General features: G+C 49.1%; 1 protein-coding gene across 1 annotated transcript in view; it reads left to right on the plus strand.

Moving 5' to 3' along the window:
* Positions 1–9,423, plus strand: part of Ccm2l (CCM2 like scaffolding protein) — a 15,720-nt gene extending 6,297 nt beyond the window's left edge. Inside the window, exons 6-11 of the mRNA XM_023714952.1 lie at positions 3–119; positions 3,483–3,618; positions 5,018–5,081; positions 7,182–7,311; positions 7,784–7,922; positions 8,800–9,423. Coding sequence (XP_023570720.1) covers positions 3–119; positions 3,483–3,618; positions 5,018–5,081; positions 7,182–7,311; positions 7,784–7,922; positions 8,800–9,101 — 888 coding nt within the window. The 3' untranslated portion in view covers positions 9,102–9,423. The remainder of the gene's footprint in view (positions 1–2; positions 120–3,482; positions 3,619–5,017; positions 5,082–7,181; positions 7,312–7,783; positions 7,923–8,799) is intronic.
* Positions 9,424–17,141: the final 7,718 nt, after the last annotated feature.

Genomic DNA, 17,141 nt, shown 5'->3' on the forward strand with positions numbered 1-17,141 from the left:
AGGCGGCCGGCGGCGGCGGCAGCTGGGAGCGGCGCCACCCGGGCCCAAACCCACTCGACCCTCAGGACCCCAGCCCAGACGCCTACTGCAACCTGGTCATCCTGGCTGTGCCCAACAGGGTGAGCCCGAGAGCACCTGGTTCCCAGGTTCCCGAGACGCTGCCCGGCCCCTTCTTGAGCTTCCAGGGTCTGCCCTTCCCCCTCCAGAGACCTCACGTCAGGACGTCAGGTGTGCCGGAGACGCCAGCCGTGGACCCTCCTCGGAATACCACCCTTGGGTACCCCAACGGAACAAAAACTCAAAAGTAGCAGTAGACCTGCTGGGAACCCCCTCCTCCAGCTCCTCTTCTCCAGTGCAGTCAGTGTTGGCACCAGAGCGGTTAAGAACCCGAGAACAGTGATTAGCATCAGGGACAAAGTGCCAATCCTTGTCAGACGGGGACAGCATTCACATTTAATTCTCACAGCCCACCCCTAGAAGCAAAAAACAACCAGCATTCCCATTTTGGGGGATATGGCTCTGGATTCTGGGGTTTGAACATTGAAATCAAGGCCTTTACACTGAGCTACATCCCAAGCCCCTTTTTTATTTTGAAATATGGTTTCACTAAGTTGCTAAATTGACTACGCTGAGCTCAAACTTTTAATCCTTTTACCTCAGCCTTCCAGAGTGGTGGGACTACAAGGAAAGGAAAGAGTTCAGAGGTTGAGCCACTAATCCAAGCTCGCAGAGGCAGTAGGTGGTGACTTAAAATTTAAACCCAGGAAGTTCAGAGCTGGTACTCTTGGCAACTAAGATGGCCTCAGGCTTCTTCCCTACCTGTCCCACCCCACCCCCAATCTCCATACTCATCTTTGCCTTTTTTTCCTGAGCATGTTTACTGAGTGTCAGCCACATGCTAAGCAGGAGCTGGGAGGCTGTGGATACAGAGGGGAGCAGCATCTGGCATCCTCCCTTAGGGGGCTGGAGGTCATTTCTTGGTTCCAGTTCTTCCAGTGGCTCCTCTTGCATTCAGCAGAAAAGCTACAGTCTTTATGATTGTTTATAAGGTCATTTGGGCTGCAGTCACCAGCCCTATTTCATCTCTGGCCTCACCTCTTGCTACCCACCCTTTGTTGGCCTTCCAGCCTTATGCCTTCTAAGTGGCCCCTCTGCTCCAATTTCTCAGGCTTCCTGAGTGTAAACAGTGGTGGAGGAAGCAGACATGGGGTGTCCCACTAGAGGGAGAGGTGCAGGAGCTGTCTCCAGGAAACTCAGACACCCCACCCCTTGAAGACACACTCATACCTGGCATCCAGTGCTCCATGTTCTGGTTTCCTCCTGCCTCCATGCCTCCTTCTCCATGGCTGGTTCCTCCTATTTGAACCCAAGGCCTGTGCTCTGAGCTACATCTGCAACCTCTTTTTTGTTTTTTATTTCAAAGCATGGTTTCTCTAAGTTGCCATTATTACTCAGTCTGGGCTCAAACTTTGATCCTCTTGCCTCAGCCTTCCAGACTGCTGGGATTACAAGCAAATGCCACCACACCCTACTAGCCTCATGATATTTATTTATTTATTTACCACATGGCTTTTAAAATATGCAAGTGCCCCTAATTTTATCTCTTACCACATCTCTATTAAGCCTCCCAATTCAAAAGTCTAATGACCATGCCAAGCCCCAATTCTAAGGTTTGTGGGCTCCCTGTCTTGCTTAATGGCAGTGTTACCCTTATGTTGATTGGGCCTAAACCTTGCAGTGAGCATGCATCACACACACACACACACACACACACACACGCACGCACATACATTATCCCCATTCTCAATAAATCTTGCTGGCCCTATTTTTCAAGTATAGCTGAAATCCATTTGTCCACTTCTGCTGCCGAGGTCTCCTCTCATCGGATCATGCTATCACCCCTCACTGGCTGAGCACTTTCTTCCAGCCTGTGCCTCTGCGAAGCCAAAGAGCAGTACTGCTAACACATAAGCCACATCATTTCTTGGCTCCAGGTCTTCCAGTGGCTCTTCTTGCATTTAGCAGAAAAGCTGCAGTCGTTATGATTGTTTATAAGGCCATTTGGGCGCAGTCACCAGCCCCATTTCCTCTCTGGCCTCACCTCTTGCTACTCTCCCTTTGACACCATCCTAGACCAAATGCACTCCAGGGAGAGTGCAGGAGACTTGTGCATCCACACGTTACTCCTCGCACTTAGAACCATGTCTGGCGCATAGTAGGTGCTCAATGAATGCATGTTGAGTGAATGGATGGATTGAGGCATGTTATATCATGTAGCATACCAAGAAGAAAGATACTTTCTTTAGAGAAAATGAGTTTGTGTCATTTAAATTGAAGCACATAGAGGTAATGTATGCCTTTTCTATCGTACTGGACTGCTGGACTCTAGGGCACAGGACCTGCCCAGTGCCTGCCACTGAAGAAGCAAACAAGAACTTGTAGGCTCAGATGTAATGGAGCATTGCTTTCCAGCGGCCTCTGAGCCTCTGGTCTCCTTCGTGAGTCATCATGGTTCCTGAGAAGACTTGGAAGTTAGAGTCCAAGACCCTGATGCCAGCACTAATGTCCTGAATCTGCTGGATGAGCCCATTTCAGTCACTTAACCACTTCAAACCTCAATATTTTTAACTATAAAATAAGGATCTACCGTTTATTTTGTAGGGTCATTGTAACTGTCAGCCCAGGTGTCGTGATCAGTACTAACTTCAGCTCCCAATGCCTATCCTGCATCCCCTTTTTAATTTATGCCTTGGACTTTTCTAGAGCCCCAAAATAGGAAATAGCTTTGTGAAGTTTATCTCTGTTCATTGTTATTGCTTTTCTGCATCTCTTGCTTAAAGACATAAAGAGGTAAATTAAAGACATAAATCTGTCTTCAAATATGCAATCTCAAAAAAGTTTTACCCAAGCACTTAAACTCTTTTCTTCAAGCGTAGTATTTATCCTGCTTCACTTTTTGTTCTGGGTAGTAGGAAGCTCATATCTAAATATGACGTCCAGTAGGCATCTGGTAGTAGTAACTATGTTGAACCCAAAATTTTTTATAGACACAGGGTGATTGAAAAGTACGATGTTTAACCAGGCATCATGGTGCATACCTGTAATCTCAGCAGTCAGGAGGCTGGGGCAGGAGGATCAACATGTGCCGTTGAGCTATATTCCTGGCCTGAGTTCTAATTTTACCTAATTACTTCCTTCTCTGGACCTCAGCTTCTATATGTATATTAAATACATGGCTTATTTTAGATAAGCTTCAGAAAATCCATGAACCTCTCAGAAATGTGGGGTTTATTTTTCACGGCAGTAGTGCCAGAGCTGTTTCTGGGCTCCCAAGATGTCGATGGGAAATGTCTTCAAAATGAATTTAAAGGGGGCTTTGCTGTGTGTTCTGAGTCTCCCCACACTCTGTTTAAGGAAGCAAGGGGTCACCTAGAGACAGGTAAGGACCTGAGCTCTCCTTCTTCTCCTCCCCTTTGGACCAGGATGCTGCCGAGGAGTCCTGCGCACTCATCTGTCAGGTCTTCCAGATCATCTATGGGGACCAGAGCATTGAGTGTGTGGACCGGGCTGGCTACCACTACACGTCCACCCCCGAACGTCCTTGGCTCCGCAGCCGAAGTGAGTACCCAGGCCCCAGGCCGCCTCTCCTGTCAAACAGGGATGGTGCTTGAGCACTCAGGGCTGATGAAAGCCTTTAGGGTCTCAATCTCAGCCACCATTAATGTCCCCTTAGTAGGTGGGTGAAATAATAAGATGTCAGTCTTCAACACTCTTCAAACCTAGTTTCATCAAAGGTGTTCAGATTGCCAGGTTCAGAATGAGTCCCTCACACTTAGACTTTTCTCTCCCTTGACTTGGGTGCCTCTGCTTTGCAGAAATCTAAGACATGCATGTCTGCCTGCTGAGCTGTCCAGTCCAATGAGATGCCAGGGTCAAAACTAACTTTTCCAGACTAGTCCTTGGTTGTAGTCAGGTTTTAGAATGAGAATGAAGCTAACAGAAGCATTTATTAAGCACCAACTATGTTCCAAACACTGTGACAAGGTGCCAAGAGTTACTGAGTCCTTATAGTGACTTGTCTATCTGGCAGCCTAGCACAGGACTAGGTACATTTCAGACACCCAAGGGGTACTCTGGGGCCATCTAATTCGAGTTTTATAGATGGGGACCTTGAATCTCCCGGGTCGCAAATGGTGGGCTCATACACAGTTGCATCTAGTTCCAAAGTTTCTATCTGCAACAGCCTCAGTTCCCATGCTGCACTCAAGGCCATTAAGGGAATTCCTATGGCTTCAGGCCTTTGCAGTAGGTCCACGTTGACATAGCCCCAGCAGCAGGGCACTGGTACTTGTCCTCTGAAGGCCTCCATCTGTGGAAGCTATGCTTGTTGGGAAGCTGGGATAGCTCATCAAATCTCAATAGGATGGCAAGCTAATACCTGATATAAGCCAATAAGTAGTTCATAAACTCATTCATTAAATAAACATTTGTTTGGCATCTCCTATGCCAGATCCAGGGCTAACCATCGGGATATGCTTGTGGCAAAAACCAGATCCAGCTCTGTCTTCCTGAAGCTTGGGTAGAGGTGGTCTGACAGTTTTGAAATAGTTATACAGATAGGCGTATAAACACAGAGAATGTGTAAAGAGGAACTGAACTCATCAGAGAAATTAGGATGACAAAGTGACACTAAAAGCACTGAGATTAGAAGGGTAACTCTAGTGCCTAACAGGTGAGACAGCAGGCAGGTAAGAGGGGACATTCTCTGTGGATGGTGCTGGTTTTCCCTGAAGTCTTCCTCCCCCTTTGCAAAAATCTTCTTGTCTTGCTTCAAACACAGCTTGCCACACACACATTCCCAACATGCACCTGCTCTGCCCTGGCCCCATGAGGTAGGCAAGAAAGGGTATTGTGCTGGCAGTGAGCAGAAGAGTTGCCCAAGGTCTGATGTATGCTGGGGCCCCAAAGCCTGGGATGTCCTGCTTTGCCATTTTGATAGTCCCTCTGTTGGTCGCAGGTGAGAGCTGCCATACTGATGGGACTTATGCCTATGACGCTGACTTCAGCTGCTGCAGCTCCTTGTAAGTACAGACCTTGTCAGGGCACCATCGCTCCCCTGCCCTTGCACAAATAAGTTCTGTCCTGGACCAAACAGAGTCCAACCCTTGTTGGTGCGGAGACACTAGGCACAGAGGGTGGGAGGAAAGCTGAGCACCAGACTCTGGTGAGCTCATAGGATCCAGGTCCCCAAGAGACCCAGGACACCAGAGCCCGGAGCCAGATCCTGCCTCAGTGCTGCAGATCCCAGGTCACAGCCAATGCCAGAAATGCCCCCCCTTTTCCCCCCAGAATCCATTGTGGTTTACTGTGTGTAATGCAAAACCCCAAACTGAGTATCTTAAAAAAGGTGTAGCTAGTTTGTTTGTTTGCCTTTTCTTTTCTTTTTAGCTTTCTTTTTTGTTTCTTATATAAAATAGAGCAAGCATCCGGGTCCTGGTGATCGCTTGGGCCTTAGGCTTCTTTCCCTGTCCCATGCTCCCTGGAACTGGCTGCATCCTCAATGCCACTTTGATGATGGCTCCAGCCATCATAGCAGCAAGCAAGGAAATTCTCAGGAATTTCATCCTGGGGCTGGGTGTATCTCACTGGTAGACTGCACACTCAGCAAGGCCCTGGGATGGATCCCCAGCAGGGCAAGAAAAACATTATTTCCTAGAATTCACACCCAGTGACTTCGCCTACATCCCATTCATCAGAAGTTGGTCGCATGGTATAACTAGCTGTAAGCAAGGCTGAAAACGTAGGATTGAAATGGTTTTTTCTCAGTTGGGAACATTGCCCAGGTTCTGTTTAGGGTGACTAACCATCTCAGTTTGCTCAGCAAGGAGGGGTTTCCCAGGATATGGGATTTTAATTCTAAAACCAAAAATGTCCTCGACAAATCCTTATTAGTCACCCCAGTCATGTTACAAAGGACTTTGGACAAGCAAGTTGCGGTTCCTGCCAATAATATATGCTCTACTATTTGTGCTATCTTTTTAGTGGCAATAGACTTGCCTTTCTAATACAGTGTACCCTTAGGCGAGGCCATAAACAACCTGATATCTACTATTTTCATTAGAGATGAAAATCTAACATTGAGCTAACATTTATTGAGCTTGCTTTGTGCCAAATGCTATTCTATAAAGCACTCATTTTTTTTTTGTTATTAGCAACTACATGGCAACATTACTGTGGCTAAAATTGATTGAATATAGTCCATGACTAAGTATTCTATAAATTTTAATACCTCTGTTTTTCACAGTAGTGCCAATTCTTGTCACCCCATCCTACAGATAGAGAAGCTGAGGAATAGAGAATTAAAGTTTAGCCATCCGAGAATCAAGCAGCTGGGTACAGGCCAGGGATACATACACGAGTCCCAGGGAAGCTACAGCTTGTGCCAAGTTTACCATCTAACAGCAGGCAACGAGCTTGATATTTAGTAGTAATAAGCATTGGTGATATTAAGCACCAAAGAAAAGCTCTACCTGCTCTGAGGGAGGCCAGGGGCCCCGAGGCCACATGGGGAGTCAGGAGGGCCTTGTATAAAAACCTGGAGCATGAAGGGGAAGGAACATCAGTAGAGGGAACAGCAAGAGCAACGATTCTGGCCATGTGAGGATCAGGCAGGAGGCTACCAGGCTAGTGGCAAAGTAGCCCTTTCAGGGAGCAATCCAGGGTTTGGTGGGGTATCTGGAAAGACCTGCCTGTCATGGGGAAACGTGACTCAGTGAGCACATTTAGCAGAGGGTCTGATCCAGTCTGGGGCTTGCAGAAGAATTTCCTGAGGAGTGACAGAACTGGATGATGACCAAGAGATAGCTTGAACATGAGGTAAGAGGCGAGGCATTCCAGGCCGAGGCAGCAGTGTGTGCAAAGGCCCAGAGCCAAGGAGATGCTTCGAGTACAGGAGAGAAAAGGAGAAAGCTGGGAGCCAGAACACGGGGGTGGGAGGCAGTGAGACAGGGGGCTCCAGAAGTGACCTCAGGCCAGAAGGCGGGATCTTGGGGGCCAAAGTGGGGTCTCAGATGAGGCCTCAGGCCCATGGCCTTGGTAGCTGAGCCCACCCACCTCCAGCCTGCCTGGAAAGAGGAGCTGGAGGGAGGCAAGTAAAAGCCCTGCTCTGCCTGTCCCTGCAGCAATGGCTCCCAGGACACATTTGAAGCATGCTACAGCGGAACATCCACTCCTTCTTTCCACGGCTCGCACTGCAGTGGCAGTGACCACAGCGGCCTGAGTCTCGAGCAGCTGCAGGATTACATGGTCACGGTGAGCTGGGAGGCTGGGAGGCTGGAGCAGCCATACATGGCCCTGGATGTGCCAAGGGCCAAGGCCTCAAAGTTCAGGGCAGGCAGGCAAAGTGAGGCCAGCCTGTGAAAGGCCTTGACTCATGCCAGCTGACACTGAGTGTGTACTGTGTTCTGGGTGCTTTGTAAGCACCTTTCATGTACCATTTCTTTTCATCTTTTCAACAACCTCAAGAGGGAGGTGCTGTCCTCATTTCACTCACAGAGAGGCGGGCTGGGGTCAAGCAGTTTGTGACCCCAAGGGGACCAGGATTGGAACTGCAGTAGCCAATGCCAGATGCAATGCAGGGGTCTGAGTCTCCTGAGTGGGCCACAGAAGGGGTTCTCAGAGAGGGCTCAAGCCGTGTGTGCCTTCAGAGAGGGCTCTGGTTCCTTCAGGCAGGGGCTGGGCAGGCTCACTCCTGGGACTGCTGCCAAAGGGGGTCCCTCCACAGCTGCGGAGTAAGCTGGGGTCCTCTGAGATCCAGCAGTTTGCGCTGCTCCTGCGGGAGTACCGGCTGGGGCTGCCCATCCAGGACTTCTGCGCTGGCCTACTGAAGCTCTATGGAGACCGCCGCAAGTTCCTACTCCTCGGTGAGCCCCGACCCACCACCCTACCACACTCTGTGGGCAGCAGACGCCCCACTTGGGTCTGTGTCATTCTTAAACAGGTACCACCCTGGAGGGTTTTCTCCTTATCCTTCAGTCTCTGATAAAGTTGAAATCTTGAGGTCATGGGGCAGACAAGGAGATGGAGGGACAGAAAAAGGACAGGATTCACAACAGTTAGGAAACAAAGCTACAGGAATGAGGTCCTGCTGCAGCCATTTCACCTCCAGGGCAAAGTCAGGAGGGAGCCTGAGCCTTCCTATCTTTCCTCATGAGGAAGCTGAAGCTCACAGGGGCTAAGGAGCTCATCCAAGGTCACACAGCTAAGAAGGTGGGCTAACAGCCACAACAGGAATAATAATGCTGTGAGCTAGCCTGGAGTTACTATGAGCCAAGCACCATTCGTGGAGGGACCCCCACTTCAGGGAAGTAGATATGATTATGTGTTCTTATTGTACTGGAGAGGAAACGGGCCCAGAGCAGCAAAGTACCAGATCAAATAGCTAGTAAGCAGAGGTGGAGGTGAAGTGAGACAGTGTGTGTGGGGTGTACAGATGTGCAAAGCTCCTTGTTATTTAGTCTTCACGTACCCACCAGGAGAATAGGTACAATTATCTCAGTTTTACAGATGGGGAAATCGAGGCCCAGAGTGCAAGTCCTGTAGCTCATATATGCCAGCTTAGCAGTCCCAGCCGTCGTGGACAGAGCACCTGCTGCATGCTGATCCTCTGGTGCGGAGAGTTAAAGAACTTGGGCAAAGCCACACGGCCAGCGAGTGTCAGAACTAGGATGTCACAGGCAGATTCCTTCATGGGAGGGACAGGGCTGAACCCTGGGAATCACCCTGGCCCGCGGCCCGCAGGGATGCGGCCCTTCATCCCAGACCAGGACGCGCGCTACTTCGAGGGCTTCCTGGAGGGCATGGGCATCCGCGAGGGCGGCATCCTCACCGACAGCTTTGGCCGCATCAAGCGCAGCATGAGCTCCACGTCGGCCTCGGCAGTGCGCAGCTATGACGGTGCAGCCCAGCGGCCGGAGGATCAGACCTTCCACCGTCTGCTGGCTGACATCACGCACGACATCGAGGCTCTGGCCCCCGACGACGACGAGGACGAGGACGATGGGGAGGTCGGGGGCGACGTGGCAGAAGACAACTACCTGTAGCCTGTGCCTCTTGCAGCCGCCTCTAAGGCTTCCTCACTTTCGCCTGTGGGACCCATCCCTAGGCATCCTTGCTCTCTGGGGTACCATCCCGCAGGTTCCCTCCATGTCCTTGGCTGCTCGGTCCCTGCAGTATCAAGAATGTCCTGCAGGGGGAGGGCGAGGGCGGATCCTAATGTCCTACGCAGTCCGGAGTTCAGCGGCGCCTCGGCCGGCCGAAGGATGAACAAGCGCTCCACCTGCTGGCAGACTAAGAAAGGAATTTCGGTTTCAATCCACAGACCTCTGTTCCTTCTATTTTACAGATTTGGAAACTGAGTTCTAATTCTAAAAAACAGCAAGAGGTTTGAGAGAATCTCCTGATTCTTCCTAGATGTTACCTGGAATTTCTTCATTTCTCCAGTCTTTTCAGACCCACCGTCACAGGGTGGTCATGAGGATATAATAAAGGGCAAGACCTTAGCGCTGGGCCTAGGGCATAGTAGGTGCTCAATAAACACTGCTCACTCCCTCATGGAACACCTGTGGCTCGGTTGACTGTCTTTCTGGGGCAATGGGATGGGAGCTGTGGGTTGAGGTGAGGTGTTAATAAGACTGTCAGGGAGCTCATGGCGTGGGAGGAGAAACAGGACTCACCCTGCAGCTCTCTGGGGCTCTGTGCCCAAGCTCCACACAGAAATAACCAAGACTCCTCAGATCGAGACCCGGGGGAGCCAAAACAATTTGAAGGCAGAGCCGGAGAGCTAGAGAGGTCAAGACGAGTCCTGGCTTGGCACAGCCTAAGCCTTTGAGAGGAAGCCAGAGACACTCCTAGAAGAGCTACAATTAATTTGTAGACTCTTACAAAACCTCTTGTGCCAGATGTATGGCACTGACAGAAAAGAAGGTCCAGCCACCATCAATTTTTGGGTAATATTACTGTTAGGAATGTAGGTCTGCACCGTGTCATGAGTCATCCTCAGCCATCATGGTGGCGAAGCCCTTCTGATGCGCTCCTTTGCTGCCTTTCTGGCCACACTTCCTCACACGCCGGCCCCTTGCGCCGAGAGCACTCGCCCCATATGTAAAGATGTTTCCCTGACATAGCACGCACCACACTGTGTGTTTACATAAGTGGTGTTGCGTAAGGATCTCATGCTGTTGCTTCCCTTTTCACTCCAGAATGTATTTAAGATCTACCCATGTTGCTGTGAGAAAATCTAACGTAGCGTGCCCATCTGCTGCAGAGCAGCCCAAGCTAAGCATCCTTGTCTGTCTCCCCAGTGATGGACACCCAGCTTGCTTCCAACACTCGTACCGCAAACAACGCTGTACTGAGTGAACGTCTGTGTGCTTGACCCTCGTGGACCACAGAAAACTTGGTGCTCTATTCCCAGTAGAGAAATTAGTAGCTCACAGCACACAAGCATTTTAAGTGTCACTGAATTCTTCCAGAATGACCCCTCCGACAGCGTGAGAATGATGCTGTCTCCCCACGTTTTCAAAAGCTTTTACATTTCCCGACTGTATCTGTGTGGCCTATTGCGTCCAGTGTAAGGTGGCAGATCCCTGTTTAGCTTGCATTTCTCTTAATTTCCTCCCATGTTCACCAGGCGTTTAAGCTTCCCCTTCTGTGAACTGCCTGTTCGTACCTTTTGCTTGCTTTCTGTTGGAGTTCCTGTGTTTTTCTTGTTGGTTCACAAATTTTAGTTATCAATCCCTCGTTGGATGTTGATGTTCCAAATACCTTCTCCCAATATGTTGCCCATCTGTTAAGTTTATTAATGGTGTTTGCACCACAGTCTCTTTCAGGACTTGGTAAAACGGAGTGCTGAGCCCTACTGCGGAGTTTCTGACTCATGGGAGCAGGGGCAGGGCCTAGGAATCTGCATTTCTAACCAGTGCCCAGGGAATGTTGAAAGTCTGCCCAGGCAATGCTGATGGTCCAAGGTCCACATTTAGAGAACAACTAGTCTAGGATGACTTCTTTTCAATAAATTTGTTTTATTGAACAGATTGCTTAATTTTGATGCTTTCAAATTTTATCATTTTCTTATGGACAAAGGAACTGGAGCTGAAGGAGGTAAAGTGAATGAGCCAGAGTCCCACAATGAGTTGCACTTTGGACTCATATTCTGCCAACAACCCCTGAGCACACACTTCTAACCTCTCTCCTGTCCTGTTTCCACCTTTGGGATATAGTGTGTTGGGACCTGACATCATAGGGAGCCTTAGTAAACTCTTGAGTGAGGCAGCCATAGGCAGAAAAGTTGAGTGGATAAGGGCGGGGGCCAGAGATTGAGGCATCTCTTAAAGCCCTGCAAGAGAAGCTCAGAAACTGCCCACAGTCCTAGCCAAGGCACTACGACAGGGCTGCTGAGTGGCAATATGGGGCAGTGCTTACACCACCGCTCCGAGGATGGGGCAATTTCCCTCCCACCCCAAAAAAGTCCCTTCCCTCCCCGGAACTACTGTCTTACCAAAGCAGTGTAACCCCTTGGTCTCAGAGGTCTGAAGGGTGTTGTCTGGTGTGCCCCAAGTGCTGTGCACAGAAACTCTTGCTGTACTTCCTCCTGCAGCATCCAGAGACTCTGCCAGGGTCATTTCCTATCACGGCTCAGTTCCTGGCATTGCAAGAGGGAAAAACCCAGTAGGGGGCGGGCAGCTGCTTCCCAAGGACCTCTAGGGAGTAGTGCAAGCGTGGAACTTCCCCAGCTAGATCACCCGGGACAGTTCTGACCCAAGGGCAAGTGGTGAGTAAAATTCTCACCAGCCGGCCCCCCGGAAGAGGGCTTCCCCCATTTGAGGGCTCTACAACTTCCTACTCTGCCCAGCTCTCAACTGCAGATTTCTACCCCCTTTTCCCAACTCCATGTTGAGAGAAAGAGTCCTCAGACCCTGTCATTCAGTCATCAGACATTTAGAAAGCAGCTGTTCTGTGCTAGGCTGGGAGGGAGACACTAGACGGAGGTCCAGCACTGTTCCTGCCCATGGGGGGATGCAGCTGGGAGCAGAAGACGGGTCTCCAAGATAATCACAGTGTTAGGATCTCAATGGCAGAGTCAAAGAATGAGGAACCAGATCGTCCTAGGGAATCTGGAAAAGGCTCTGAAGAGGACGTGGCTCATAATCAAGAACTTCAAGAACATACAAGGATTCTGTAGGTGGGAATGGCAGTATTGGGCGAGAGAGAAGGAGTATGAGGGAGACAGCACACGCCAAGACCGGCAGCCTGCTAGGACAGGGGAGTGAAGATAATCAGCCAGAGAGTAGGGCTGAGTGATTTGCGACACCAGCACTGCATCTTGTAGCAGGTGACCTCAGCAAGCTCCCAAATGTCTCTGGCCCTCTGTTTCCTCATCCTTAGAATGGGGATGACAACAGCTTCACCCTTATAAAAGTATTAGACTTTTTTTTAGGATACTGTGAGGTGTAAGTGTGATAATCCACGTCAAAGTACACGTGGTCCGTGGTCAGTGTAAGTGACTCCTCTTCTTTCTGGCAGAGCATGGGGTATGCGAGGTGGGGACAAGGAGGGTGAGTGGGAGAGGAAACCAGAAAAGCGGGCAGGTTGAGAAGGTAGGCAAGGAAGTACAAGAAAGCAAGTGTGGCCTTCTGGGGTACATTTCCCCATTCTCTGCAGAGCATGGAGCTGCTGAGAAGGAGGATGGGTGGGGGGAGTGGACCTGAGCACAGGGGACTGGGACAGGGACTGGGACAAGGACCTGACAGATGCTAAGAGCTGGCTCAGCTGATTAAGAGGAAGGAGGAAGGGAGGGTAGGTTCAAAAGGGGAGGGAGAGGAGGAGGACTCTGTCTTGGCTCAGAAGTAATAGCCTCTTACACATATCCTTCGGTTAGACTCGGTCATTCACCCACCCATTCATTCATTCCACCACTACTTACTTAGCTCTTAAACACCAGCCTTTGGGACTGACATTCTAAGAGTTACTATGAGACAATGTTCCTTGCAGCTGCTACAGGTAATAACAACCCAATCAGGCCTAAATGCCCAGAAGTTAATGGCCCTGTTGGTGGGCTCAAGATAGGGATTCAATTCCACAGCGGAAGTCCTCCATTTTTCTGCATAGAGTGGAAAGGGATGGAAACTTTGTCTCTAACAAGAGATTAGAAATAAACCAAATATTTGATGATAGAGGAGTAGTTAGATAAATGGTGGCTTACACAGACATTAGAATATCATGCAGCCATAAATAAGAACAATGTAGCTCTCAGTGTGGGGTTAACTTGCAAGATAGAGCAAAGCAAGACCAAACAGGCAAGCTGCAGAACGTGGTACCATGGACAGTGCTGTCCCGTTGTTTAAAGAGGCAGGAAATGTGTTTGTGTACCATGGAATAGTTCTAAAAGAACTAGGCTGCAGTCATTGCCTCTTAGCCAGGGGAGTTGTTGGCTGCAGATTAAGGAGGGGAGGGGAGTTTCTTTTCGTGATGTGCTTTAAATGTTGTGCATGAATATGCATTACAGCAAAGTTCTTTTCAAGAACCACTATGCTACTAGTGTGCTACTTATTGAGTTTTGTTAACACCATCTGCTTCCATAGATGTCTGACCTCACTGCCCACACCCCAACACACACAGACCCACGAGCAAATCCTGCAAGGGCTGGGCTGGTTCTGACTCATTCTTGTACTTGCTGAAGCCGAGGAGAGCATCTAGAAAGAGCAGGTGCATGGAAAATGTAAATGTGTGTTCACAGTGACCATCTCCTCCACAATGGCCCCCAGTTAGCCCACCTCATGGCAGGCCTGCTGTCTTGCACACCCTCTCCCCCCATGCAATGGTCACACAGACATCGGAGTGTTTTCCCTTGCTCCCTTGGATGGTCACTTGCTTTGGGGGAAGTCAGCCACTAGGTCAAGGCACACACAGGCAGCCCTGTGCAGAGGCCCACGTGGCGAGGGCCCTGCCAGCAGCCTGTGCCTGAGTCATCTGGGGACAGCCTCCAGCCCCAGTTAAGCTATCAGGCTGATGGCTTGCCTGCAGCCGCAAGAGAGACCCCAAGCCAGAACCCTGAGCTAAACTGCTTCCGGATTTTTGACCCATAGAAACTAGATGAGAAAGCCAGGTGTAGTGGTCCATGCCTGTAATTCTGGCACTTAGGAGGCTGAGGCAGGAGGATCACTGCAAATTTAAGGCCAGCTGGCTACATAGTGAGTTCAAGGCCAGCTTGAGCTACATCGCATCACCGTTTTTTAAAAAAAAGGCGAGAAAGGAAAAGAAGGAAGAAAAAAACTAAATAAGAATATATGTTTATAGAGTCCTGGCGTGGTGGCATACACCTGTGATCCCAGCACTGGGAAGGCTGAAAGCAAGAGGATCACTATGAGTCCAAGCTGAGCAGTGAGACCAAATACATAAAAAAGAATATATGTTTATAACGTTTATCGCTAAATTCAGGGGTGATTTATTACACATCAATGTACAACTAATATGATCAATAAATCTTCATCAAACACTATGAACCAATTCAGTGTAGAATGCAAGAAAAAAAAAGACATAGTTGTATCCTGGGGGTGCAAGCCATGTGCCCATCATCCCTAGACTTATGCATTCCTTCAACCATCATTTGCTGAGCAATTATTCTGTACCTGGCCCTGTGCTTGGTTCTGACCTGTAGGATGGTGGCAGTTTATATACACTCTAGGACAAGAATAAACCTTCTGGATTGATGGGAATGTATGTCTTAATGGGGTTTAAGTTACATAGAGGTATGTACAGTTGTAAGAACTCAGCAAATGAACACTTCTGGTTTTGCCTTTTGTTAAATGTAATATGTGGGGCCAGGGAGACGGTTCAGTGGAATAAGCGCTTGCCTGGCAAGCTCAAGGGCCTGAGTTCAATCCCCGGTTCCGAAAAAAAAAAAAAAAAAAAAAAAAGTAATATGTGTGCTGCAAGCAATTACTTTAATTTACTTTAAAATGCATTTGGGGGCCAGGGAGATAGCTCAGTAGAATAAGCACTTGCCTGGCAAGCTCAAGGTCCTGAATTCAATCCCCAGTACCACAAAAAAAAAAAAAAAAAAAAAAAAAACCATTTGGAAGGGCCAGCCAGTTAGCTCAGTGGACTAAAGTGCCTTCTTAGGCAGGTACAGGGACCTGGGTTTGATCCTGAGCATGCCATGCTAGCCCCTGAGACAGTGATAGAGACTGGACGTGGTAATCCCAGCACGTGGGTGGTTGAGAACAGGAAGGATCACTATGAGTCAGATCTATGCAGTGAGTCCCTGTAGACCCTATACTAAATATGTAAAAATTAAAAAAAAATGCATTTGGAAAAAGGAAAAAGACAATTGGGCTGGAGCTTGCTTAGCATGTGAAAAGCCCTGGATTGGATCCCCAGCACTGCAAACACACACACACACACACACACACACACACACACACACACACACAAAATTGATGCACAAGTGGAATAAAGAACAATAGCAATGCTAGGGTAGAACGCAAGTAGTGACTGCATAATTCCACTGCATAATTCTTTTCATTTTTCTGTATGTTTAGGAATTTTCTAAGAAAATGTTTGGAGGAAAGGATACTCAGTGACTGTACATACCAAGGCCCACATTTGTTGTTGCTCTTATTATTATTTTAGCTACACAAATAAAACTAAATGCATTCTACTTTAAAAAATAAAAAAGTTGAGCCTGCTATGATAGCCCAAGCCTATACTCACAGCTCTCCAAGAGCCTGAGGCAAGAGGATTGCCAAAACTTTGAGGCCAGCCTGGGCTACATAGTGAGTTCAAGACCAGCCTAGACTACATAGCAAGACCCTGTCTCAACAAAACAAAACATGGGAAAAGTCAGCTTCCTCCCCAATTCCAGTGTTCCTTTCCTCTTCGGTGACACTTGATTCTTATGACTTGTGTAGCTTCCAGAATTTTCTCTGCATATATAGATATAGATATAGATATAGATATAGATATATACAAAATGCACTTTTTAAGAAATATGCTCTCTATACTCTTTTTTTTGCGGAACTGGGGATTGAATTCAGATCCTTCCGTTTGCCAGTCAAGCGCTTATCCTACTGAGCCATCTCCCCAGCCCACTCTCTATACTCTTGTGCAACTATGTATGCCTGGCACCCCCTTGGTATTCGTTCGGGTGTCCCTCCACTCCACCCCACCCCCTCAAAGTGCTGAGTGAGGATGTGGCTTCTTCAAGACCTGAGGCTCCAGGATTGCGTGACAGGCTCTTGCTGGAGCAGCTCTGCAAGTCAGAAGGGCCAGGACCCAGCTGGGTCTCCTAGCTCCCTGGCCAGAAGCTGAGCCCAGTGTGTCTGCCACTGACAGGCGTGGCCATGTCAGTCCCTTTGTCCTAGCGGAATGCAGCATGCAGGTCTGGTTCTGCCACTCCGGAGAAAAACAGGGCACCACTAGCACCCAGGAGGAAGTCCTCAAAGCACTTCCTCTTTTCTTGGTCTCCAAGGGACACTAGGGGGAGGGGAGGGGGTGTTGTGAAAGGGAACTGGAGTCCCCCAACCCCCCTAGGGAGACCTGTCAGCTGGAGGTGGCCACACAGCTGGGGGCATAAAAACAATTTCTCCATTTCCCTAACACCCCCATCCCCTCTGAGTCCTACCCTTCCCCTAGGCAGGATGGTGCCTGGGAGAGAGAGCTTGGCAGGAACCCTAGGCCCACTTGCTACCATGCCCACACGAGAAAGCCCCCCCCCATCTGCTGCAGCCTTCTCCACCTCATCTTCCACATTGTCTATGCCTGGGGCACACAAGCTTTTGTGGCTCCTCTAGCAGGCCAAGCTTTTCCTCCTTCAAACTGTGGCAGGCTGGCCCTACTGTATGCAATGTGCTGTCCCTGATGGGCTACTGGCATCCTTTGGGCCTCAACTCACATCTATTACCATTTGTAAGATGTCCTCGAGGGTATAGCCCAGCTGGATGGATGCAGTGTCCCTCCTACTTGTCTGTCTGTCGGTCCATCTGTCTGTCTGTTTCTCTCTCTCTCTCTCTCTCTCTCTCTCTCTCACACACACACACACACATACACACACACATCATCATCATCTTCCACTACTCTTTTTT

This window comes from Octodon degus, unplaced genomic scaffold, assembly GCF_000260255.1.
Source record: "Octodon degus isolate 3935 unplaced genomic scaffold, OctDeg1.0 scaffold00037, whole genome shotgun sequence".
Classification (NCBI taxonomy): domain Eukaryota; kingdom Metazoa; phylum Chordata; class Mammalia; order Rodentia; family Octodontidae; genus Octodon; species Octodon degus.